The following is a 27783-nucleotide window of genomic DNA, read 5'->3' on the forward strand; positions in this document are numbered from 1 at the left end:
CTGTTGGAAGACACTTGGGCTCGTCAAGACCTTGTATCTTTTCGGCGGGCCTGTAAAACAGAGATGTTCCGCCAGGCATATGGTTGAGGCCAGCACTTGCATCCAGCACTTGCATCCATTCTAAGTAGCCTCCCTGCCAGTCTTCTGCTAGTGGGGGGGGGGCTATATGGCCCATCTGCCCCCCCCATGCGTTGGGGAGTTAGAGTTCACCAACCTGCACCTCTGCTCTCTTTCCCCATGTATATGGTGTGCAGGGAAAACGAAATGGTGCCCTATCTGGGATACTGAAATGTAGGTCGATATGTTGAGATGTGATTTTATTGTTCTACTGTTTTATTTGTGGTAATTTATCTATTGCTGTAACCTGATCTCGGGGAGGGCGGGCAATAAATGTAATCAATCATCCAAGGCATTCAATTTCTCCAAGGGAACTGATGCCTTTCTCTTGGAGATTAGTTGTAATTCCAAGAGATCTTCAGCCACCACCTGGAAGTTGACAGCATTATATAGGGTTACCAGGTCCATATACCCTCCCAGCAAGAGCGGGGAGACCTGGCTCTTACCTCATGCTTTGTGTATGTTTCTTTTCTGGGCGCTTGTGTGATGATGTCACTCCTGGGAAATGACATCATCATGCTAGCAATGGAAGTGCTCCCATGCTTCACACAGGGCAAATTCAGCCCATTTGGAACTGGCCCCAGTGACGCGCGGGAGCACATCCATGGCTGGCACTATGACATTACTTCAGGAAGTGACGTTGCCGCGCCCCACTGGGAGTACCCCTGGTGCGTACTTTCCCGGGTTGCCTGCCTTTGGTGGGCAATCTCTGGGGGGCTTGCCCCCTCCTGTCAATTGCCAGTGATTGGTGGGCAACAGGCCAAACCTCCTGGGAAGCCTATGCCAAGATGTTGTCCAGATGATACTCTTTATTAGATGGATTCAGACCACACTGTTAGGTGCAGCCAGTTTTAAAGTTGCATATTAAATGAATACCCCATTTTCTTAAGCATGGGACAAGGAACTTTAATTTTCATCTGCTCTAGAGCTGTAGTAAGGGTCTTATTTGGTTTTGGTATGTTTAACCTGCGGAAGCAAGGAACTCACTGTAGGAGAAACAGAATTAAGGCTCCCAACCTGATTTCCAGGAGTTTAAACTGAGACAGCTGAAAACCACTCAGTTGTCAATAAAAGAACATTCAAAGCCTTCTGAAGTTACTTCCAAATGCACCCAAGTAGACCAATAAAGGAGCAGCAGAGCAGGGCAGACGTCTGTGTAGATTTCAATACCACGGGCTTGTCTGAAAATGATTCTTCTTAACTAAAAAGATGTTTAGGGCTCTAATAAATCCAAACATTCTCAGCTAATTGCCAGAGTTTGTTTTTTATTTAAAACATTTGTTAGCTACCTTTCTACCTTATGGCAATCAAGGAGGCTTGCAACAGATATAAAAATACATAAAAACCTCAATTTAAAACTGCTATCTAAAAGTATCAATAAATAGTAAACTAATCAAATGCCATTCTGAATAAAACTGTGTTCAGATGTCTCCTAAAGACCAAAAGTGAAGGGGCTAGCTGCACCACCCTAGAGAGGTTGTTCCATAATTGTGGGGCTGCCATAGACAAGTTAGGAAAAATCTTTTCCCCCCTGTCTATTCTTAACCTCTCACCATTCTGCTTTCTCCTTTGAAGTTAAAAACAAATCCAAAACCAACTCTGACCACCACAAGCATCCCACTGACCTTTTCAGCAAAGAACCGCCTCTGCTGATTATTGGACGGTCATCTGCCCCAAATGCCCCATATAATAAATGAACGTTTTATAAGCTGTGGGGACAGCATTAACATTACAATGAGGGATTGTTAGGAAACAAGCAGTATTACTGTTGCTTGGGAGACAAAAGAAACTCTCCCAAGGGTAAATTAAAAGAAAAAAAAGAAGGCTCCACGGGAGTTATATTAAATCTTTTTTTAAAAAAATGTTGACACTTGAAAAAGTGCTTTTATTGCCCAGTGACTTCCCACTTTTTAATTACTCTTAATGAAGTGGGTAGATTTCACTTTGGAATAAACACTGAGTGATATCCAGCCAAAAGCAAAGCTCTTTTTCAGTCCCATTCATTTGAAGTCAGTGGAATTTGGTAAACAGCCCAAATTTCACCCCATTTTTTTATTTGGAACTGACAGCTGTACAAAACATATTCACATACATTTATTCCTCTTCTGGCAATCATTAACTATTTCCTATGTATAATTCAGAACAAAGATAGACCTGTATGTGAAACAGCTGCTCAATCCATAATTTGCAGATAAAAGCAAATGAAATCCGCAATCTTGAATCTTGAGAAAAACTATGGCTTTTGATGTCTCAAAATTATTTTAACACTTTGCTGCCTTTGCTAAGGAGTCAATCGTGTTCAATAATGTGATTAATCTGTGATGGACTTATTAAATATTTAATATTATCCAGGCCTGTCCATCCAAACAGTTGTTTAAGGGCAATAACGCCCCCCCCCACGACTTCTTTTACAAATTTCTAGTAAATCTGCGGTCAAAGTGCTCCCTATCAAGCCCTTGACTAACAACTGATCTAAATTATAAACTCCCCATATAGCAGGATTGTTGATTATGATGATTTAAGGTTGCTAGGTCCCCTTACCCTCCCAGCAGGAGGTGCGGATCTGGCACTCACCTTTTGTGATGTCTTCGCACACATGGAATGTGCACATGTGCTCCCAAGTCAGCATGATGACATCACTGCCAGGAAGTGACATCATTGCACAGGGCCTGGGAGTGCTACCACACTTCACAGAATCATAGAGTTGGAAGGGGCCATACAGACCTTCTAGTCCAACCCCCTGCCCAATGCAGGATGAGCCTAAAGCATCTCTGACAAATATTCATCCAACCTCTTCTGGAAAACTGCCAGTGAAGGGGAGCTCACCACCTCACTAGGCAGCTGATTCCACCTTTGAACTACTCTGACCGTGAAAAGTTTTTCCTAATATCCAGCCGGTACCTTTCTGCATGTAATTTAAACCTGTTGCTTTGAGTCCTATCCTCTGCTGCCAACTGGAACAGCTCCTTGTCCTCCTCCAAATGACAGCCTTTCAGATATTGAAAGAGAGCAATCATGTCCCCCCCCACCCAATCTCCTCTCCTCCAAACTAAACATTTCCAAGGTCCTCAGCATTTCCTCAGAGGGCTCAGTCTCCAGACCCGTGATCATCCTCATCACTCTCCTCTGTACCCTCTCTATTTTCTCCACATCCTTTTTGAACTGAGGCCTCCAGAACTGCACACAGAACACCAGGTGCGTCCTGACCAAGGCAGTATAGAGAGAGACTATGACCTCCTGTGATTTCGATGCAATGGCCCTTTTGATACAACCCAAGACTGAGTTTACCTTTTTTGCCGATGCATCACACTGACTGCTCATATTTAGTTTACAGTCCACTCTTACCACAAGATCTCTTTCGCATATACTACTACCCAGAAGTGTATCCTCCATCCTGTATTTGTGCTTCACAATTTTGTGGCCCAGATGTAATATTATGCACTTATCTATGTTGAATTGCATCCTATTCACAACCGCCCGCTTCTCCAGAGTATTCAGATCTTGTTGAATTTTAACTCTATCATCTTGGGTGTTTGGCACTCCTCCCAATTTGGTATCATCAGCAAATTTAATGAGTAGCCCCTTTACCCCTTCATCCAGATCATTGATAAAAATATTGAAAAGTACCAGGCCCAAAACCAAGCCCTGTGGCACCCCACTGGACACCTCCTTCCGATCTAATGAAGCGCCATTGACCACCACTCTTTGTGGTTCCCTATCCACCAAACTGTCCTACTGTCCAGTCCACAGTCTTCCAGTTTACCCATTAGAATGTCATGGGGAACCTTATCAAAAGTTTTACTAAAATCCAGGTAAATCACATTGACAGAGTTCCCACGATCCAGTAAGCTCGTCACTCAATCAAAGAAGAAAACCAGGTTGGTCTGACAAGATCTGTTGAGGAAAAAACCATGTTGATTTCCCTGGATCACTGAGTGGTCCTTAAGATGCTTACAGATTAATCCCTTTAAAAGCTGCTCTAATATCTTCCCAGCCACAGAAGTCAGACTGACCGGCCTGTAGTTTCCCGGGTCATCCTTTTCCCCTTTCTTTACAATTTGCACCACAAACGGGCCTGCTGTGAAGCCTGCTTGGAAGGCTTATTCCCCTGCCATGCCCCCCCCTCGCCAGCCAGATGTGGGGGGGGGCAGAGGGTGAGAGCAGGATCCCCTGCCCCACTGGGGGACCTGGGATCCTTATGATGATCCCTCAGCTATATAACATCATGCCTCAGTCACTTTGGAGCAGAGTGTTTCTGCACCAAACCCCACCAGGAATGTTGGACTCAGATGCAAAAAAACTGCTAGAAATATTATCTAAATAATATTCCTGAAGAATTTAAAGACCATATGAAGAACTGACTTGCAATACTAAGTTTAATTGATCCTGAATCAGAAGAACTATGAAATCTATCTATCTATCTATCTATCTATCTATCTATCTATCTATCTATCTATCTATCTATCTATCTATCTATCTATCTATCTATCTATCTATCATCTATCATCTATCTATCTATCTATCTATCTATCTATCTATCTATCTATCTAGACTGCTCCTATGACTATTGCCTTAAGCAGAAATTGAACTAAGAAATAAGAGATATTATCAAGGATGTGTGGGCAAAGACTACTCCTGTAGCCAAAAGAAAGAGGTGTAAATGGATGAGGAACTCTTAAAAGTGCTAAAGACAGACAAAAAGCAAAAGCAAAGGATGACAGAAATAGAGTCAGAATTTTCAATGCAGCTTTTCAGTGACATTGACAAAGAAATCTATTATAATAACCAGTGCAAAGAAATGGAAGAGAACAACAGGAAAGGAAGAACAAGAGTTCTGTTTCACAAGATCCAGAAAATCAAAGGGAAATTCAAGTCATGGCTCAGGATGCTGAAATATAAACATGGAAATACAATATCCGGTCAGGACAAAATAAAGGAAAGATGGAGATAATACACAGAAGTGATGGAAGGATGACAGATACCTTCAAAGAAGAATCTTTTGACAAAGAACCAGAAGCCTTAGAAAGTGAAGTGAAAGCTGCACTCAAAGCAATTGGGAGAAATAAAGCTTCTGGAATAGATGGGATACCAATAGAGTCATTTCAACTACAGAAACTGAGTCCATCAAAATCTTAACAAGAATCTGTCAACAAATATGGAAAACAAAACAATGGCCCATGGACTGGAAACGTTTTAAAAAAGGATGCCAAAGAGTGCCACAACTATCAGACGATCACATTAATTTCCCATGCAAGCAAAGTGATGCTCAAAATTCTACAGCAAAGACTCTTACCATATATGGAACAAAAAATGTTCAAGCTGGATTCAGAAAAGGAAGGGGCACCAGAGATCACATTGCAAATTTACAATGGCTAATACTAGGGAATTTCAGAAGGAAAAAAACTCCTAAATTTTAAAGATTACAGCAAAGCTTTTAACTGTGTGGATCATGAAACACTATGGATGGTGTTAAAAGAAATGGGGGCGCCACAACATCCAATTGTCCTGATGTTCTACCTGTACTCTGGACAAGAGGCTACTCCCAGGACAGAATATGGGGAAACAGAATGGTTTCCAATTGACAAAGGTGTCAGACAAGTATGTATATTATCTCCCTACCTGTTCAACCTCTATGCACAGCATATCATTAGGAAAACTGGTACAGATTTACAAGAAGGTAGAGTGAAAATTGGCAGAAAGAACATTAACATTTGAGATATACAGATGATACTATGTTATTGGCAGAAAATAGCAAAGATTTGAAACGATTTACAGAATCACAGAGTTGGGCCCTTTTCACACTGCTTAGAATCATAGAATCATAGAGTTGGAAGGGGCCATATAGACCATCTAGTCCAACCCCCTGCCCAGTGCAGGATCAGCCTAAAGCATCTCTGACAAATATTCATCCAGCCTCTTCTTGAAAACTGCCAGTGAGGGGGAACTCACCACCTCCCTAGGCAGCTGATTCCACTTTTGAACTACTCTGACTGTGAAAAAGTTTTTCCTAATATCCTGCATACAGGATATTACCTGCATACATTTGTGCATACAGTTTTAGCTCATTGCTTCGGGTCCTACCCTCTGCTGCCAACTGGAACAGCTCCTTGCCCTCCTCCAAATAACAGTCTTTCAAATATTTAAAGAGAGCAATCATGTCCCCCCTCAACCTCCTCTTCTCCAAACTAAACATTCCCAAGGCCCTCAGCCTTTCCTCGTAGGGCTCAGTCTCCAGACCCCTGATCATCCTCACCACTCTCCTCTGCACCCTCTCGATTTTGTCCACATCCTTTCTGAAGTGAGGCCTCCAGAACTGCACACAATACTCCAGGTGCAGCCTAACCAAGGCAGTATAAAGAGAGGCTATGATCTCCTGTGATTTCGATGCTATGGCCCCTTTGATACAACCCAGGATTTTTTTTACTGATGAAGGTTAAAGGTGAAAATGTCAAAGCAGGATTACAGCTGAGGAATTACGCAATTTTAGAGTTGACAATGAGGAAATTGAAATGGTTCAAGATTTTCTATTCCTTGGTTCAATCATCAACCAGAAAGGAGACTGCAACCAAGAAATTAAAAGAAGATTGAGACTTGGAAGAGCAGCTGTGAGGGAACTAGAAAGGCTCCTTAAAGATAAGGGTGTCTCTCTGGGTACCAAGACCAAGATAATTCAAACTATGATATTCCCCATCACTATGTATGAATACGAAATTTGGACAGTGAAGAAAGCAGATAGGAAGAAAATTTATTCATTTGATATGTGGTGGTGGAGAAGAGTTTTGCTGATATCATGAATGGCCAGCCAAAAAGACAAATTAGTGGGTTCTAGCTCACATCAAGCCTGAATTCTCCTAGAGGCTAAAATGACAAAACTGAGATTATTGTACTTTGGTCACAAGATTCTATGGAAAAGTTGAAGGAAGTAGGAAAAGAGGAAGACATAAAATGAAATGGCTTTATTCCACAAAAGAAGCCACGTTCTCCAGTTTGCAGGAACTCAGCAAGTCTGATAATGATAGGATGTTTTGGAGGTCTTTCATTCATAGGGTCGCCATAGATCAGAGGCAATGATGGCACATAGCACACACACACACCAGAGCTGCAGTCTGGAGACAAGTTGTGCCCCAGGCTAGGGTTGCTAGAGGGGAGAGGATTACCAGAGAGAGGTCGCCGGGGTGGGGAGGGGTGATGTCGGCCGCATCACTATGTCGCTTCTGGGGGAAACCTGGACGTGGCATAGAGTAGCTGTAGGAATCACAAGAAATTTTATGGTATTCCCCTTGGTTAGACCATGTTATCTACCACAAACCACGTAATGAGTGAAGCTTCATACTAGCACCCTACTTTGGATCAGCAATCATGTGGATTTATCTCCAGCACCATCTGTTACTAGTACAACATGCAGCCTCTCACTTCTGTTTCATTCTAAGATAATTGCTCATGCAAATAACAGCAGGTATCTTATCTCTGCTTGAAGAGTTTTACAATGCTACAGAGACATATAATAGCATATGAATCACCCCAGTCATAAAAATAATACAGTTGAAGTATTGTCAAGTGAGTCTGAACAGAGAGACATTGATGCCTCCATTCAACAAGTGCAAAATCTTGATTCTGGCAATGTTCCGGCTCATCAGTCATCATCACTGCAAAAGGGATATTATGCAAGTGATTCATGTTGATGAACCAATATCCAAGTCAGAAATAATCACAGGCCAATCCCCTCCCGTAGTTAGTCTACAAGATATCTTTAGCTCAACAGAGCTAGATCGGGGAGAGCCAAGTTCAGTTTGGGAGGGAAGGTGGCATGGCAGAGCCCAGCCTCGTCAGATCTCGGAAGCTACCCAGGATCAGTACGTGGCTGGGTGACCACCAAGGAAGACTCTGCAGAGGAAAGCACGGGCAAGCCACCTCTGCTTCTCACTCGCCTTCATAATTCCTTGCAGGGGTTGCCATAAGTCAATTGCAACTTGACAGCACACAAGTTTCAAATTTCCCATAGAGTGTGTGTGTGGGGGGGGGGGATGCCAACCTCCAAGTGGGGCCTGGAGATCTCCCAGACTTTCAATTCATCTCCAGACTACAGAAATCAGTTCCTTTGGAGAAAATGGCAGTTTGGGAGGGTGGCATCATATCCTGCCAAGGTCCCTCCCCTCCCCAAAGCTCCATGAATTTTCCAACAGAGTTGGCAGCCCTTTCATAAAGCAATGAAACTCATTGAATGGCCTCAGATAAATCACTGTGCGACCATAAAGGTTTGCATTATATTCCCCCGAGTTCCTGAAGCATGTGCAAAATGCAACTGCTATTAATTAGTTTGATCAATTCACTGAATCTAATAATTTTATTACTGGAACTGGGTCAAGTTCCTCCGATCAACACAATGGCTTAGGATGGGTGCTGTAATCATCCGGTCATTCAACTGGTGACTTGCACCCACATACTGTAACATACAAATTTACTCTTAGCCTCTCTTTGATTCCAGGATCATTTGTTAAGCACATGGAAGGTTTGTTTTCATTGCTGGTCACATTTTTATTAAAATCAATAAGCATAGAGGAGAAATAATACACGCTTGAAGCAGCCTGGTCTGTCAAGGTCAGCATTGTCTACTCTGACTGCAACAGCTGTCTGAGGTCTCAGGCTGATCTCCTCTCACCTGATCCTTTTAAACTGACCAACTTATTTGTAGCATAAGCTTTCGAGAACCACAGCTCTCTTCATCAGATGCATTGTCAGCTTCTGAGAACCACAGCTCTCTTCGTCAGATGCATCGTTAGATGCATCCCCTCAGACAGGAACATTTGCCTTGTCCTGTATCATTATTAACTCAATAAGAGAGAAACGTGGTAAATAGCACAAGAAAAGCAAAATTACCCACATCTAGCTTACTAACACTAATAAATCTATAATACAACCAATGTCAAGCCTCACAAGCCTTGTCCTGTATCATTGGCTGCTATTATAAGTTTCTCTACCATGCTGATACTGCATCATGGGTTATGTGTTTGCGATGTTACAGGAGAGAAAGATAGAATTCATCAAGGCAACAACATTTGCATCTGTCAAACAGAGCTGTGGTTCTCAAAAGCTTATGCCACAACAAAGTTGGTTAGTCTTAAAGGTGCTACTGGACTCTTTACTATTTTGCAACTACAGACTAACATGGCTAACTCCTCTGGATCTTTTAAACTGAGATGTCAGTGACTCAACCTAAGTCCTTTTGCATGCAAAGCAAATGTTTTATCACTGACTCAGGGTCCCACCCCATGATATTTCTAAAAGCAATTGCTATACTGCAGTTTGGGGAGTTATTACAGCATGCTCTGAAATTGTTAAGCCTGAAAGTTCTTTTCACCATCTGGAAGACAGACAAAAAACCAAACTTTTTTCGCTCGTTTGACGGGGACTATTTGCCACTTTATATTCCAGAAAATACTGAATCTAACTGCTCACCGCAGACTGTCTCTCTCAGAAATGTGAAGAGCATCTTAGATGTTTTTTTCTTGAAAAAGGGAACTGGTTGAGGAGAGGCATTTTCATCTACACAGATCGTGTTCAAACTGAAATCCTTGAATACCACTAAAAGCTCACTAATGTGTGGAATGGTCCAAAGGAAACTGTTGGTAGAAGAGAGTTCCCTGTTCTTGAATATTTGGGGAATGAGAAGATGTAACTTTTTACTAGGACGTGTAGACAAACCATGAATACCTATGCTGTCCAATCTGATACAGGTTAGAGAACAATGGCCAACTATTTCAGTAAGACTAGCTCCCAAGAAATACACAGCAGTACACTCCCAGTTAACTAACTTCCGGTAGCAACCACAATCAATCCTTATTGAATATATGGAGCCCTTGTGTAATGGGGAGGGGTGATGTTGCCAGCCTCCATGGAGGGCTTGGGGATCTTCTGGGATTATAACTGATTTCCAGAATACAGGCATCCGTTCCCCTGGAAAAAAATGGTTGCTTTGGAGGGTGGACTCTGAGGCATGGTACCCTTCTAAATTCCCTTCCCTGCCCAAACCCCATCGCCCCCAGGTTCTACACCCAAACCTCCTGGAATTTCCCACCCCCAAACTAGCAACCCTACAGAGGCACCCAGTGTGGCATAGTGGTTGAAGTGTTAGTCTAGGATTTAGAACACCTAGGTTCGAACCCCCACTCGGCCACGAAGCCCATGAAGCCACTTTGGGCCAGCCACTGCTTCTGGCTCTAAGCTTAGCTTACCTCACAGGGTTGTTGGAAGGAGGGGGGAAATCTGCAGGCATCTCCCTGAGCTCCTTGGAGGATGAAAGGGCTAAAAATCTGATACACAGAAATTTTCTGAGGAGGAGGAGGTGCTCAGCAGTGCCTTTCCCCCTGCGACCAAGCTCTTTCCACACACAAAGCAAAACCTCACAGGGGTTCCAAAATGTCCAAAGCAGCTTTCCCAGAAAGCTTACCAGGCCATTTGGTTGGTACTAAATTTCAGCCCTTTTTTCATCACAGTGCTTTAAAAGAATGGTTTCCATTTCTGTTCTGTTATCAATCCTCTCCCTTTATCTATATCACTTTTTTATTTAGGTTTTATTTCTTAAAAGACATCTGGAGGAGTCACGATTTCAAACAAGGAATAATGAAGCCAGCAACAAAACAGCCTTCCAGACACTTGGGAGACTGTAGCAACAGGAGAGCAAACAGTCTGTAATTTAAAAAGAGGGGAAAGCCTGAATGGATTGACCGACCGAAAGGCTTATCCAGTGGATTCATTTGGCAGTCTGCATATGATAACTTCAAATTTGGTAACTGCAAAACCATTCCTTGCATGCCCTGAAAAGTACAAGGGCTGAAAAAGTTTCCAAACATAAAAGGTATTTCAGCCACACTTTCATTGGCACTGCAATGAAGTTAAGACTCTCTTGTGACGGACAAAATGACATGTAGGATTCCGCGCCTTACTGGCATACAGCCAACATGCATGTATGGTGAGTGTGTCCTTGATACATTATTCTCCAGTTGCACAAACCTACTTGCTGCTAATGTAGCAGATAATGAAACTGACCCATTTCTTGGTCAGCCTAATGAGAACTTAACAGAAGTGCCCCAGAGCTCTCTACCCTAACTCTTAACCACGCAAGGCCCCAGGAAGAAGAGAGCTGCAACCAGCCAACCTTCAACTGTTGATAATAAAGCAGAAATTAAAGGTATCCATTGAGGCACACATGGATCCCACATCCATCTATTGCTTTACTTAAATTCAACCTCCCTCTCCTGAAAGCTCTGGACAGACAAACAGCAGGTTTGAATTTTACCTATGGAACCGTGACCTTCAAAGCAAAGGTCTTCAGCCCATGAGTTGTAACCTTCAAGGGGATTGCAGACCCTCACCTGCTAATTCACAAGCCCTGACTGAGAGCTAAGCTACAAGAGATGAATTACATGAGGATGCGCACGTGAAAGGAGTCGCAATGTTAGCTGGGAAGCTGAGTTTTAAAAGAGATCGGAAGGCTCTGTCAATTTCCCCTCTCTACAGAGCCAGCAAAGATGGCTCCTCAGGGGGTTTGCTAATTTCCTCTTTGCCTCCCAAAGGCTCTGTCAGTTTCACCTCCCCTTCTAGGAGGCGGAGAGGAAATAAACAAACCTTCTGAGGAGTGATCTTTGCGGCTCCGTAGAGAGGGGAAATTGACAGAGCCGATCTCTTAAAACTTGGCTTCCCATCTGACATTACGGCTCCCTTCATGCGTAATCCATTTCTTATAGTTTAGCTCTGAGCTACCCTTACTTGTTTTTCTGGGCCTTTGGAATGATCTGCCGATAGTGATTATGCATGGAAAGCAAGGGTACCATGCTTCTACAGTTAGCAAAGAGCAGGACCCCCCACCCCCGTACCGGAGGAAGGTACAATAAATCACAATGTTGAAAATATGCAAACAATCTATTTAAAGTGCCCAGTGCAAACGGTGAATAAATATCAACAATATAAAAACTCATACAATCTTCATGAAACACTGTATAAATATCTATTGATTACAATCACCACATTTCAACAACATAACAATAGCCCTTCCAATAATTCCACTGTTCAATAGGAATAAATAGTCCATCTTCTTTACTCTCGCTCTTGCAGAGCTGTCGGGATAAGATCTTAAAAAGACAAGTGCAGATGAATTGTGGACAAGCCGGGTAAGCATATAAAATTCAAAATAGTTGCTAATGTCCTCTTTTTGTGTTTGTCTCTTGACGGGTCAGCTACTGCATCCCAGGGGGATGGACCCCCTAAGTGCCCAACAGGGAAGCCAGCTAACCTGTTTCATCAATTCCACTTTTTCAAGAGCATAAAGAGTGTATATTCATCCCCTACCCAAATGGGATCACACTCACGACTCTCCAGCAAGAACTAATATGACGAACATTTTTCCTGGAGATTTGCAGGTGGAGCCCAGGAAGGGTGGAATATAGGGAGGCTATCTTTCTATATAAACGTCTAAGCATGCTCAAGACAACTCACTTCCTACCCTGGTGCACCTCCAGAGGGCGCTGCAGTGGGGGGAAGTTCAGATGAGGCAGCCAGACCTCCAGAGAACATGCCATGGCAGGAAGCCCAGGCCGAAATCAGGCATGGAGCAGGCAGCAATGCCTGTCCCCTACCTTCACCTAGCTGGGAGCTGGAGTGGAGTAAGTGGCAATGCGCATCGCCTGCCTTCATCCAGCTAGGATCAAAAGTGGAGCAGGTAGCAATGCCCGCTCCCCGAATTCACCCAGTTGGGAGCAGGTGACAGTGCCCACCTCCCACCTTCACCCAGCTGGGAGCCAGAGTGGAGCAGGTGGCAATGCCCACCTGTCCTTCACCCAGCTGGGATCAGGAGAGGAACACTTGGCAATGCCCACCCCTTGCCTTCACACAGCTGGGATGAGAAGTAAAGCAGGAGACAATGCCTGCCCCCACCTTCATCCAGCTGGGATCAGGAGCAGAGCAGGTGGCAATGACCACCCCCCTGCCTTCACCCAGCTGGAATCAGGAGTGGAGAAGATGGCAATGCCCATCCTCCGCCTTCACCCAGCTGGGATCAAGAGTGAAGCAGGTTGCAATGGCCGCTCCCCACCTTCACTCAGCTGGGATCAGGTGTGGAGCAAGTGGCAATGCCCAACCCCCGCCTTCACCCAGTTGGGAACAGGAGCAAAGCAGGTGGCAAAGCTGATCTCCTGCCTTCAACCAGCTGGGATCAGGAGAGGAGCAGGTGGCAATGCCTGCCCCTTGCCTTCACCCAACTGGGATTAGGAGGGGAGCAGGTGGCAATGCCTGCCTGAGCTTCACCCAGCTGGGATTAGGAGGGGAGCAGGTGGCAATGCCTGCCACCCACATTTACCTACCTGGGATCAGGAGTGGAGGTGGTGACAATGCCTGACCCCCTTCACCCAGCTGGGGTCATGAGTGGAGCAGGTGGCAATGCACACTCACCATCTTCACCCAGATGGGATCAGGTGTGGAGAAGGTGGTAATGCCCACCCACCCTTTACTCAGCTGAGAACAGGTGTAGAACAGAGGGCAATACCCACCCTCTGCCTTCACCCAACTGGGATCAGGAGGGGAGCAGGGGGCAATGCCTACTCCCTGCATTCACCCAGCTGGGATCAGGAGTGAAGCAGATGCCAATGCCTCCCCCCCTTTACCCAGCTGAGATCAGGAGTGGAGCAGGTGGCAATGGCCGCCTGCTGCCTTCACCCAGCTGGGATCAGGTGCGGAGCAAGAGGCAATGCTGATCCATCCTTTACCCAGTTGGGATCAGTCACGAAGCAGGGGGTAATACCCAGCCTCTGCCTTCACCCAGCTCAGATCAGGAGTGGAGTAGGAAGCAATGCCTCCCCCCCCCCCGCCATCACCTGGTGGGGATCAGGAGCACAGCAGGTGGTAATGCCTGCACTCCACCTTCACTCAGGTAGCATCAGGTGCAGAGCAGGTGGAAATGTCCGCCCTGTCTTCACCTAGCTGAGAATAAGAGTGGAGCAAGTGGCAATGCCCACCCCCACCCTCACCTGGCTGGGATCAGGCATGGAGCAGGATGCAATGCCCGCTCCCCCCTTCACCCAGCTTCGATCAAGTGCGAAGCAGGCGGCAATGCCCACTCCCCCCTTCACCCAGCCGGGATCACTTGTGGAGCAGGCAGCAATGCCTGTCCCCCTTTACCAGGCCTGGGTCAGCCGCAGAGAATGAGGAAATGCCTGCCCTCCCTTCACCCTGCTGGGATCAGGAGTGGATCAATGCTTGCCCCCCCCTCACAAGGTCAGGATCAGGCACAGAGGAGGTGGCCATGTCCACTCCCCCCCCCCGCCTTCTTCCAGCCAGGATCAGTGATGGAGGAGGGAATGGCCGCCTGTCCACCCTCCCCTTTCTGGAGCCCATTGTATTTTTTTCCCATAATGGGCTTTGCTGCTAGTAATCAGGGTTGGATCTAGGGTTCCCAGTGCCTGGAACAACCCAAGTCCAGCTGCCCTCACGCGCGCACACAGTGCGCGCATGTTTACAGCACTGCGTGATGACATCACTTTGTGATGTCATCATGCAGGGTGGGCATGCCGCCAGTGGAGCAGCAGCAGCGCCAGTGGCTGGGAGGCCACCCGCACCACTCGCCTGCCCCACTGAGGGGGTGGCCAGCTTGCCATGTGCTCCCTATCCTGCAGGACAGGTGAATGGTGCGGGCGGCCTCCCAGCCCTCCATGCCACTTGCTTGCCCAGCAGGACAGGGAGTTCATAGCAAGTTGGCCACCCCCTCATCCGGGCAGGCAAATGGCATGGAGGGCTGGGAGGCGACCCAAGCCATTTGCCTGCCCCAGAGGACAGGGAGCACGCGGCAAGCTGGCTGCCCCCTCAGCAGGGCAGGCAAGTGGCACGGGCAGCCTCCCAGCCCTCCATGCCATTCGTCTTCCCAGCTGAGGGGGCGGCCAGCTTGCCACATGCCCCCTGTCCTGCTGGGCAGGCGAATAGCGCGGGCACGCTCCCGGCAGCTGGCAGCTGCGCCTGGCGCCCATTCTATGGGGATGCCGGGGGCAGACTACCCCCCCCCTGCGCCCCCCTCGATCCGGCCCTGCTAGTGATGTCATAATGTCCATCCTTCAAAGCAGCTGTTTTCTCCAGGGAAACTAATCTCTGTAGTCTGGAGAGAGTTGTAATTCTGGGAGCTCACTAGACACCACCAGGAGGCTGGACACCCTTCCCACTACCTCTTTTTGCACACATGCAGAGAGAAGGGACCAGACATGGAGGCAGCACCGCTCGCTGGTGCAGAGGACAGGCAGATCCAAGAAGAGGAGGCAGGTCCAAAGGCTCTGCCATCCGTTCCTCTGTTACTGCTCTCTTTTCTCACCCCCAGAACAGCCTGGCTCAGCCACCCCTGCTTGCTGAGTTCCCAGCACTCTGCATAAGCTTGTGGTGGCACAGCCCCTTCCCCCCCCCACCGAAGTCAAAGCCCCTTCCCTTTCTGTCATGTGACTTCCTCCCTGTTCTTGCAGCTCAATGGATCCCATGCTGTCAACGCAAGGCGGGTCTGAGGTCTGGAAATGTTGAAGACTGTGGCCTTAAAGTGCTTGAAGCAACAAGAGACGAGACAAATGGACCCAAGAAAATAATAAATGAGGAGGAGTACTGGACAAGCCTAAAGGGTTGATTTCAGGATTAAAAGGCCCAAACATGAACTGCTGTTTCTTCTGAAAAGAAGACAAGGGAAGAGACTGGCACAAGAGACGACTCTTCCTAGATCTGGGAGCAGACACAGCAACAGAGGCCTCCTGCCTCTTCTCCAGAATTTCGATAATAGGGCAGTTGAAGTTTAGCAGCTGAATCTTGAGGAAGGTTGTACAAGAATATACATGGCTGAGAAGCCCCAGCCAATTGCTGCTTCCCAGAATATGGGCATGAAGTAAAGCTCCCTGTTACACACACAACAAATGGGTTGCCAGGTCCAGGTAGGGAAATTCCTGGAGATTTGGGGGATTGAGCCTGGAGAGGGTGGGGTTTGGGGAGGGGTGGGGCCTCAGTGCAGTTTAATACCATAAAGCTCACCCTTCACAGCAGCCATTTTCTCCAGGGGAACTGATCTCTGTTGCCTGGAGATCAGTTGTAATTCCGGGAGATCTCCAGCTACCACCTGGAGGCTGGCAACCCTAAACAATAATGCTTGTGCAGTTTGCAAGCATTTCCTACATGAATGAACTACCTCTTACAGGAAATTCATGACTAATGAAATAGTTTTTATTCATTCCTTGAAAAATCATCAGGTACATCTGCCTAAGCATTTTCATTTTTTTTTTCCAAATGCAGCAAACACTTTACAAGGAGAGTCTAACTAGTGGACATACGAACTTCCAAAACTCAGCCATCACATGCATCTGAAATAATCATGTACAGTGTAGAAACCTTGGTAACAATCATACCCAACCCAACCTTAACATTTCAGACCAGGCAAGAGGATGATGGAGACAGCATGTTATTTATTGCCGTGTCACTGGTGTGAAAGGAAAGACTAAAACGTTCTACAATAATATTTGCCTTAGGGATGTTTATCTGTTCTCTTACCACTGAATGTTAGGAACACCCTGGCCTGAGGCTGCGAAGATCCATTTACACTGCAGGAACACACAAGAGCCCCAATGAACACTTGGAGTCGGAGAAATGTCATTCTCTTCAGAGGTGCAATTTAATATCCGAGATATGAAACCTAAACAAAAAAGAAAGAGAGCAGGGTCATTAAGTTTGGGCTTTTTTTTTTTTGCAAGACAGAATATAAATGGCAAAAAAAAAATATTATTGGTATATTTTGCCGGACAAAGTAGTTACGGAGAGCAGGTAAGAGGGAGGGGTTGGCTTTTGATCATTCTCTCCTAAAATGCAAAGAATCTGGCAGCGCCAGTGGTAAAAAGAAGCTGCAGGCGCCTAAAGCAAACCGTCAGTGGAGAAAGCCCAGCAGCAAGGATTACTCTTCGTTTACTTCAATAAGGAGGATTCCCACCTGCTGGAAAAATAATTATGCTAAATGTCAAGGCAGAGCAAAGCAAGGCCAAGGGATAAGGTTTCATGAATGAAAACGTCTTGATATTTTTAGACCTCAGTCTTTACTGTACTCTCTGTAAACGTAAAAAAGGACCAAAGTCTGCTCCCTTTTGAGGATGTGAAGTTCAAGACAATAATGAAAACAGAATACCCTGCCTGGAGACCAAGTTCTCACAAAAGCTCTAAAAGGCCAGGCCATAACAACTGACAAAGAGTCCATCATCCCACCGCACCACCTTGCTCGCCTGGTATAGGACGTTTGAGAAGACCGGCGGCGGCATAAAAGAATTCTTGACGGGAAGGTCACATTGTGCCAAGTAAAGGGCCCTACCGAGGATGCTTTGCCCCAAAGGTTCAGAAATCTTAGAATGCACTGGAAGTGCTCATTGATATAAACACAGTTTGGATATCACATTCTCAGTCCTTGGTACATATAATGTTAATTATATGCTACAGAGATTGTTGCCCCCTATGCAGACTACTGTTACTGTATAAAGCTCATCAATAGTTTAGCTCAAGACTGAATGCTCTTTTTCCATGCTCTGAATGACAAAAAACATGTACATTGGCAAATGGCATAATAATACATAGTTCACAGAGGCTAGGAGACACATACCAGTGTTTGATGATGCAGAGAATGCAGAGTGACTGCATGAAAGGGGGTTTGAACACTACCCAGTCAATATTGAGAGAGAGAGAGAGAGAGAGAGAGAGAGAGAATTCTGCAGACCTGCTTTGCTAGTGGCGGCACTTAACCTGTCGCAAAATCCTTCCCTTTGATGCAAGCAGTTCTTCTGCAAGAGGATGAACTTCTTCCATAAAGGGAAAGCACCATATGCTTGAGGAAGACACTGCACTTGAGGGAACGGACCTTTGGGGTGCAATCCCATAACAATCTGGTAGTCTAAACTTTGGTTGGTTAATGTTCTGGAGAATCTACAGTTGCAATTAGATGACCTACGCCGGCTGGCTTTCAGACTCTATAACTGAGGTTTAGACAAGGATAAAGCCATTAACATATTAATGTTACCAAGTAATTCCACTCATAGGAACAAGCACTTTGAGTCCATTATGCAGGCAGGTCAAATGGAACTAAGAAATGCAGAGGCTTTTCCAAAACTGCGTAAAAGGGTCTCTAAGCAGCAACACTTTTACACCCAGTCGCAGGAAATTTATGAGCAGGCCAGAGCGATGGCCTTGGCTGGACAGGCGTGAATTCAAATGCCCCCTCACAGCCAGGAAGCTCAGGGGAAGTCAACCTCTCTCAACGTAATACGTCTCACAAGGGTAAGGTAATCCCCACGTACACCATTCTGTGCTCCTTAGATGATCACCACAATGGCAACAATAATGTCAGAACAGAAAACAGACATGCCAGGCGTAGTTTTAGATCTGAACTGAATGGGTGGCAATTTTAATCAAAACCTTTGTTAAACTCTGAAGAGCACCCAATAATAATAACATTCAATTTATATACCGCCCTTCAGGACAACTTAATATCCACTCAGAGTGGTTTTACAAAGTGTGTTATTATCCCCACGACAATCACCCTGTGAGGTGGGTGGGGCTGAGAGAGCTCTGAGAAGCTGTGACTGACCCAAGGCCACCCAACTGGCTTCAAGCAGAGGAGTGGGGAATCAAACTCAGTTCTCCAGATGAGAGTCCTGCTGCTCTTAACCACTACACCAAACTGACTCTCTACCTACCAAGCAAATGGGACAAAAGTGTATGTCCATTCAGAGTACGAGCAGAAAGTATTGTCCTAACTCTGAACTAGCTTTGCAAATTTGAAGTACTGCATGACCACATTAACAGTCTAGTCACCATAATTCCCAACAGGCTGGGATCACAAAGCCATGGAGAAAATGTCAAAGCAGCTGCTTGGGCAATGAAGTGTCACTGAACAGCAAAAGGGACGAGGTGGGGGAAGCAATCAGGATATTCGGACCCACAAAGTGCACCCCCAATCCCAAAATATTTTCATACAAACCTGCAGCATAGCACAGCACAGGGCTTCACTGGGATGTTATGTTACAGGATGTGGGGTATTACAGAAGAGGGTACGCCTTGTGTACGTGTGCCCTGCTGCCTTTCCCATGACATCAGGTACCCACACCCAAACCACCCAGTTCTCTCACTTTTGCAGCAGCTACGGGCCGTTTCCACACACCCTTAAAGGGACGGCACGCAAGCAGACTGCCGGCAATGTCTCCATTTGCAAAACGGATGCAGGCCGTTTGGCTTCTGTTTTTTCGGCACTTTTTCTGGGACAGTGGAAAATGCATTCCCAAAAAAGGCACTGAAAAAAATGGAAGCAGATGGCCTGCAAACGTTTTGCAAATGGAGATGTCTATATTCATGAGGAAAAGCCACCCACGTTCAGTGAGAGGGCTGTCCCTTTAAGGCTGTGTGGAAACAGCCACGGTGGAGCCACAAGGAAGCCTGAAGGTCCAGGGCATCCGGTTCCAAAAAATGGCACATCCACTGAAAAGTTCTCCTGCACTGCAGCCGTACTCTTTGAGCAGCTCCATTCATTGGAATAGGCGGTGAAGCAGAAGAATCTTTACCTTAAGCAGAGAATCTGTGCGGATTCCCAATAACATTGAACTTCAGGGAACCGTTTTTCATGATTGCTCCCAGACAGAACCTGGAAACTTAGAAGCCATGTCTTTTTGGGATGTCCAGAGAAACACGAACAAATATAACATGGAAATCAGTCCTCTGAAGCAGTGACAGGGGCCGCTTTTAAGGCCAATTACTACTGGAATGATCCCATTAATTTCAATTGGATTGCGGTTCCAGAGTAAGAGAGTTAAGTACCCTAAGTTTCATAACCCTTTGTTACACAACACCTGCCCTGTAGCATTATGAACAATATACTCCCTAGAGTGCTGACAGCCAGCCCAAAGCTTTTGGGCCTCATATTTCATGTTCTGTGCAAGGCTTCCACTATGCACTCAGTTTTGGCCAGCACACTCAAGGAGAGATTTCAGATTTCTCTCTGAGTCCACATTTAGACTACATTGTCTCTAAGGGAGCTCTCACACCTGCTTCAGTAGAACGAGCTGTGCCCTTTCCTTTTATTCCCTTAGAAGCTCAAAGATTAACAAATCTTGAGCAGCAGAGAGTTCTTGTCCATCGTTTTTTGGACTCAAGGGATAGAAGGACTGAAACAAATTTTGCTACCATCTTAGGATTGTTATCTCTAAGCAGTAAAACAGTGTTTCCAAGATATGGGGGCTGATTGATCAGTAATAAGCGGCTTAATATAATAGTCTCTGGTATTCTCATACAAATGGCATTCAAGCAGGACGTGTAAGACGTAGCAAACCTATTAAGACCGCAAACGCAGATTCTATCTGAATAAGGCCTATTTTAAAATCTCCCTTCTAAAACCATAGAAGGTATAATATTCAATCGTGCAAATAAAAATACACAACAATAGCATGGAATAGTCAAACAATACATATAAAGATAAAGGTAAAGGTAAAGATTTCAGAGGAATAATGCCAAAGGACAAGGGGGAACAGACCATGTTAATCTTCCATGGTCAATTTCTGGAATGTGCTTTTTAATCAAAGAGAGAGCTTTTGATTTCCCCATCTCAGAGATAAGATTAGTTGTCATACTGACAAGTGGCAATTTTTCATTCAAAGTTTCAAAGTATTTGAAAGTGTCCTGTTTTAAGGCAGCCAACAGGTCATCCTCAGCAAAAAAAAATCTCAATTTTATTCTCAGTTTGAGGGCAGAGAACCAAAGATGTTTGGCCACATTCCACCCACAATGCAATCTGACAGGATACATTCAACACAGTTTTTTTAGAAATTGAGCAAAGGGCTGATCAATATTTTTGGATATGGCTTTAATCCAAATATCTGAATCGTAAAAAATTAGGTGAACCACTTTCAAGTTAAAAGTCAGCACAGCTCTGGGAATGTATCCCCCCCCCCCTTTATTATAGAAGAACCTGTTTTAGCATTTGGACAGGGTTTTGCTTTCTTGAATGTTATTTTAAGTTGGAGGTTCCAAGATAAGATGGTTGTTGTGGGTTTTCCGGGCTGTATTGCCGTGGTCTTGGCATTGTAGTTCCTGACGTTTCGCCAGCAGCTGTGGCTGGCATCTTCAGAGGAGTAGCACCAAAAGACAGAGATCTCTCAGGTGACACTGAGAGATCTCTGTCTTTTGGTGCTATACCTCTGAAGATGCCAGTCACAGCTGCTTGGCAAAACGTCAGGAACTACAATGCCAAGACCACGGCAATACAGCCCGGAAAACCCACAACAACCATCGTTCTCCGGCCGTGAAAGCCTTCGACAACACATCGTTCCAAGATAAGTCTGCCAAAAACAGAATCCTCAAAGAAGAAAAGGTTCTAACTTGCTCAATATTAAATCTGTTGACCATTGGCCATTGTAACAAGGGTCACCTCCTACTTCTGGTGAAGACTAGGACATTAGATTGCTGGAAGTTAATCACCAGACTCTCAAGTAGACAATAACTGGAAAATATCTGCGAGGCCCTTTGCAGATCACCCCTGATGCAAGACAACAAGGTAGCATCGTCTGCATAAAGCGAGACAGGTCCCAGCTAATTTAAGTGGAATGAATCGCTTGTCAAAATTAGATGCTAAATTATTTAAATATAGATTAATCAGAAAGAGAGCTAGTAAAAGCCCTATCTTACCCCTTTTTCCAGGTTAAATGAGTTTATTAAATGTCCTTCATACTCACAGCACACTTGAACTACAACATAGTAGTTGTATAAGCCCTAGAAGCCTTTTGTCAGTGGTGGTTTGGGCAAGGTTACTCTACAATTTGGGGCAATTTATAGCCTCTTTAAGATCAACAAAGGCCACATATAACTGCCCCCTTTTAAAGGATGGATATTTCTCAGCCAGATGGTAGAGGACTAGGCAGTAGTCATAAGTCGAGGAAACCTTGTTTGAAACCAATCAGTTCACAACCTAACACAGCTTCCAATTCCATTCAATCCAAAAGTTTCCTAAGTAAGAGGATGACCGCTTTCCCAATAAAGAAAGAAGGCTAACTGGCCAATGGCTGCATGAATCTAATCTGAACCACTTCTAAATATTCAAAACTTTAATCGAATGAGTTCAGCATCCGGCCAGATGAATTAATTGAAGTGACCACTGGGGCCAGGATTGTAACCCACCACTGAGGATCAGTCTTTAAAAGTTTGTTAGGAATTAAACTGGGGCCAGGAGCGTTCCCTAATCGTAGCCCTAAATAAGACTTATGGCCTCCCTGCTGTTGTGCCAGGTAGCCTGAACACTGTGTCCAATTCTGGACCCACATCCCAGATTTAAGACTGCAGCCTTCAGCTTCTTTAATAGGAAATGTGGCAGTGGCCGAGTTTCAAGATGAAGTGGCAGGACTGCATTCATTGCTCAGACTCAGTGAAAAGTCATTGAGGCGGAGAAAGGAGCCACAGACCACATCTGAATGACCTGGAAGGATCATTCCTGTCTCGGCCTGCCGTTCCTACTCAACACAGAAGAAGACTCCCAGCAGCTTCTGAGAATGATTAAAAGTAAGGTAATGTACAAAGTCTGTATCACTTCACAGATGAAGACGTGCACAAAGTAGCCCTTGTCCAAATCTGCAGCAGATCCTCAACCTGGCAACAGCTTCCAACCTCACTTACAACTAATGCAATTACAGGTCACAGAAATCGTGGCCAGTTTTTGTATTACCTCTATTGGCACCCTTGTGTGTACAGGGGTGTGGAGGAATAATTCAATTCAACCTGTCTCTGGCTCAGTATTCCTCCACTGTCTAATAGAATACCTTTCTCCATAATCCTGTTTTGTAGAGAATGAAACGTTATTAAATCCTGATAAGATTGCTTTATAAGGGCCAAACAAATGGCCAATCCTACACAGTTTGGAAGTTTAACAGTAGCAATGAGATTAGTATTCCACAGTTATGGAACGTATTCTTTTTAATACATGGGGAAGGAATTCTGCAATGAACATGTCCATCTAAAAGAGCCCAGTTCCCCCCACTCTAATGTAGGGGGGGGGATAATCAACGATTTTACTATTTCAACTCATTCTCTGGATTCGCATTTTTAGGATGCAGCCACAATTTCCCATCAAATCCAAGCTAGCGACTACTTGGCTTTTCCTTTAAGTCATTGTAACAGCCATCGCTCGAGTCTCAGGGATGCTCAGTTGTAAGCATGCCTGGAAATCAGAGGAACTTTTATACCCTCCCTAAGTGATCTCAGAAGTTAAGCAAGGTTTGGCCTTGCTTAGTAATTGGATGGGAGACCTCAAACGAAGACCAGGTCTGCAGAGGCAGGAAATGGCAAACCACCTCTGTTCATCTCTTGCCTTGAAAATCCCTCCAGGGGTCCCCATAAGTCAGGTGTGACTTGAGGGCACTCTCTACCACAAGCAGAGTTACCGCAGTCTAAGCCCATTGAAATCAATGGAGAAACCCTGTTTAGGATTGCTTTGTTATTTCTTAATGGCAGGCAACAGTCCTACACACACATTTGCCTCGAGAGGAAGCCCTTTTCCACCCAGTGGGGCTTTCGTCCGAGTAAGCCCCGCCGAGTTGTGATGCACGCGCCCTTGTTCAGTCATTGCAGTCCCCTGAATCTTGGGAAGGGATTTTTTCCTTTAACAAGCGAGACCTGTTTTCTTTTGCTCCCCCCACCGAACACCACATTCTTTCCGTGCAACAACAGTCTCATTTCTAAGGGAGCAGCATGCCCGATACGACCCCTCCCTGCAACGCGAAACGCAGACAACCGGCACGCGTCTCAAGGCACACACGAGCTCCGCCGGCACCCTCTCCCCGCGCGCTGCCCCTGCAGGACCCTTTCAGCGGCGTCCCGAGCGCGGTTCTCATTGTTCCTGGGCAAAGAAGGAAAGAGACAAGAGCCAAGAGCCAAGCCGGGGCAGAAAGTTGCTTTTCTGCAAAGCCTTTGTGGCAGGAGAGAAGGAGGGTGGAAGCCCCCCTCCAGCTCGCGCTCCCCTCCAGCCTTAGGAAAGTCTTTTCCAGCTTAAGCACTGGGCAGGTGTCATGTGCTCGAGCCTGAACTGCGGAGGAACAAGGCATAATTCAGGCAAAGGGGGAGATACGGCCAAAACCTCTGCAAAAATTACTTGCATGTAGCCTGGAGCAATCATCAAGCACAATAATCCATCATATGGTTCTGCCACGCTCCAAAGCGCCCGTTCCTATCTACTTACCAAGGAGCCACTGACGGATTCAATAACGAAATGCCGTTCAAGCGTCTGTCACTTTGGACTCCTGCGAGAATAGTGTATTTTGTTTAAGTTGCAGAGCTAATTTCTTCCCGGCCGTGGAAAGTAAATTCCCAGTTTGGGTAAGTAAAAAAAAAAAGACCCTTCGAGTAATATCCCTTCTGGCACCGGGAGCGTCTTCCTCCTATTCCAGTGAATCGCGCCCCTAAGAGCGAATGGAAAGTAGCTGGGAGCTGCGGTTTCCAATTACACTCGCTCCGGAGCTGGAGACCCGCCCAGGCACCGCCTCACGGCTCTGCCGGAGCCCGGAACGCATCGTGCGCTCCTTGGATGGCTCATAAAGGAATGTCGAGGCCACACCTACGAGGAGCTGCGAGAGGCGAGAACGAGAGCCAAGGCGAAAGCAGGGAAAGAAGAGGTGGAGCGCGCCTGAGTCAGGGAAGCAGGCAGGTGAGAGAGCAGAGCGAGGGGAAGGCATGCCAGACACTCAAGGCAGCTGCCAGCCCAGGGTGAGGGTTACTCAGAAGTAGATCTCCGTCGAGCGGAAGCCTGCAGGGCTGAAATACATGTGAATGCATCCCACCAGGGCTGGCTCCAAGCCCCACCAAGATGCACTTCTAAGTACGCTTGGCAGGGAGCAGGTCAAGGGGGACCAAGCAGAGGAGGCACAAAGAAGATCAGTGGTATTTGGCTGCAGTTCTTAGCATGCTTACCTGGAAAGCGACCAAGTTGAGCTTAGTGGAATTTATGATACAGTAAACATGCTCAGACTGGATAGTTATCAGTTTGGTTTATAGTCCATCAGGGGAGCAGGGCAGTTTCAACAGAGTTGCCTGCAGCACTGGAAAGCAGAGAATAATATCCAGAGGGGTGACCCTGTTTGTCTGTTGCACCTTAAATGCAAAGAGAAAGCATTCGTGCATAAACTTCCATGAGCCAGAGCTCTTGCATCTGATGAAATCAGCTCTGGCTCATGTTGGAATGAATTTTATTAGTAATCACAAAACATATTAAGTAGTACCACAGCAAAAATACCACACTAAGAGGACACAAGACCCGTTTTACCTCAAGGAGCCCCCTTGCCAGCCCTGCTTCTTGTCCTGAGGGCCCATAGAATAGGGGGAAGGGAGGGGAGGGAAAGAGCCAGTGCAGTGGAGATAGAGTTGGGGTATGGATTTTGTTAGTCTCAAAGGCACCGGACTTCTGATTTTGGAAAACAAGAAGTCCACAGCAACTATTGATTCAAACCCTTTACCTTTTCCTCTTTGCCTAGGAGGCTGATCTGCTGAGTTTAGGAACAGTACCTTTAGTAAATTAGGTTAAATGCCAATCTTCTTTATTATAATGTATGGATAGTTTGTTTTGTCCATCAGGTGAAAATCTATTCCGAAAGAGATTGGCCATTACACAGATCACCAAACCATATGCCATGTGCTTTTGGGTTTAAACCACTTAGGTGGGTTTCTACCCTGACACCGAGTGGGTGAGGAGAACTGCTTAACATCTTTAGGGAGAGGACCTCAAGCATGTTTGGAAGTCAAGTCCAGAAACTGTCATTGATTAATTCCAGAAATGTGGAGTTTTGATGACAGAAAGGCACTCTGTACATGCCTAGAGGCATTCAAGCCTTGTTTCATGTTCCCAGGAATGAAGCATGATATTGTAAACAGGTGCTGAGGCTAAGAGGGAAGTCGGGAGGCCACGTATCACAAGTTATGCTCTCTGGAGTTCACATCTCTTGGGTTCTATTGTAACTCTTAATTATAAATCTGTTTTCTTTTGCATTTATAAGAGCTGTATTCTCCTGGGTAATATTTGAAAGTAAAACACATAACTTGGTGTACCAGTAAACTATAAATATTGCCACAGATCTTCTCAGAGATGACCTTTTCTCTTTAATATTTCCATTTCCACTCATCTTTGTTTGCCTCAAAAGGACAAATTCACATTCACAAAAAAGAGCTCTGAAAATAATTAAATCTCGTATAAATACTTCTCTCTGACTGTGACGGAAGCATTAGGAGAAAGTACCACTGTAATGTAAGGAACTTTCTGTTTTCTCGTTATGTTGACCTTTGAGTGCTCCAGGCTGTATTGCAATCCTTTCAGAGGAGGGTAAAATGCATTATGATACAATCCAGTAGATGTCACTAAACAGTGCAAAGAGGACAGATATAGCCAAACTGTGATTGCTTTGGGAGGAGGAAGGCCAATCGAAAATTTAATTAAGGATCCTCTGTTAAAACCCATAATTGTTTTAGATCGAGAGGAGTTAGCCATGTTAGTCTGTAGTAGCAAAATAGTAGAGTCCAGTAGCACCTTCAAGATTAACCAACTTTATTGTAGCACAAGTTTTCGAGAGCCACAGCTCTTTTCGCCAGATGCATCTGATGAAGAGAGCTGTGGCTCTCAAAAGCTTATGCTACAATAAAGTTGGTTAGTCTTAAAGGTGCTACATAATTGTTATGTGACTAAGGAGAATTCAGAAAGGAATTAGATCTTTCAAGTTAGCTTAGACTAGAGTAACACTGCTTCAGATTGCTCTTCGAGTCTTTCAATTATCTGAAAATCCTATAAAGTTTTATTGCACATAGTCAATATTATTTCCTTTGACAGCAAAGTGAATGGCTGTATTCCACCTGGCATGATAGCAAAATGGTGCCAATCAGAGAAAAGGGGATGCTTTCCATAAAGGGAGGGGGATAATCTAGGAATTCCCATGAAAAATATTGCCTTGGAAGAATGTGTGTAATGTGCATGGGTCTATGCTATGGACTCGGTCTGAAGCCCACGACAAGGAAAGGTATTATGCTCCAGTAACTGTTGCTGTTACCTTGATGTACTTTAATTGTGAGGAAATGGCTGCATCCAAGCTAGACATCAGGGTCTGGAGGAGGTGACCTCCGTTCCAGCAAAAGAGCGACTGTGTGGAAAGGTGGAAAAGAACAAGAGTCCGGTAGCACCTTTAAGGCTAACAAAGTTTGGGGTAGGGTATGAGCTTTCATGAATCACTGCTCACGTCTTCAGATACATGTGAGGAAAGGGGCAGCTTAGAGGCTAGACAAGCCAGAGAAAGAGACCAACAGAAACGGCTCAGAATTGGCTGAAGCACTCTGGGGGCAGGATCTCTGTCTCTGGGGCTCTGACGTGGGGTACTGTTTCTGCTAGGGTTGCCATGTCCCTTAACTCCCCTGGTGGGAGATTGAGATCCTGGCACTTACCCTGTGGAGGCTTGGAGTCTTTGTTCGCTCCTGGCGTGCGTGATGACATCACTTCTGCGGCTGTCCGCAGGCAGAAGGGCCCGCACAGCACCAATTCAGCCTGAAATGGGCCCACTGTGGGGTGCTGTGCGGCACAATTCAGGCCGCTGTGCCTGTGGGAGCATGCTGTGCTGCCCTGGG

At 45.6% G+C, this 27783-nt stretch overlaps 1 protein-coding gene across 1 annotated transcript in view; it reads right to left on the reverse strand.

The window, feature by feature from the left end:
* The window catches only part of SEMA3C (semaphorin 3C), a 273491-nt gene extending 248920 nt beyond the window's left edge, over positions 1 to 24571 (reverse strand). The window contains exons 1-2 of the mRNA XM_054989345.1: positions 24368 to 24571; positions 16672 to 16813 (exon numbers count right to left, since the gene is read on the reverse strand). Of these exons, the coding sequence (XP_054845320.1) occupies positions 16672 to 16774 (103 nt within the window). The 5' untranslated portion in view covers positions 16775 to 16813; positions 24368 to 24571. The remainder of the gene's footprint in view (positions 1 to 16671; positions 16814 to 24367) is intronic.
* Positions 24572 to 27783: the final 3212 nt, after the last annotated feature.

Source organism: Eublepharis macularius, chromosome 9 (genome assembly GCF_028583425.1).
Source record: "Eublepharis macularius isolate TG4126 chromosome 9, MPM_Emac_v1.0, whole genome shotgun sequence".
Classification (NCBI taxonomy): Eukaryota; Metazoa; Chordata; class Lepidosauria; order Squamata; family Eublepharidae; genus Eublepharis; species Eublepharis macularius.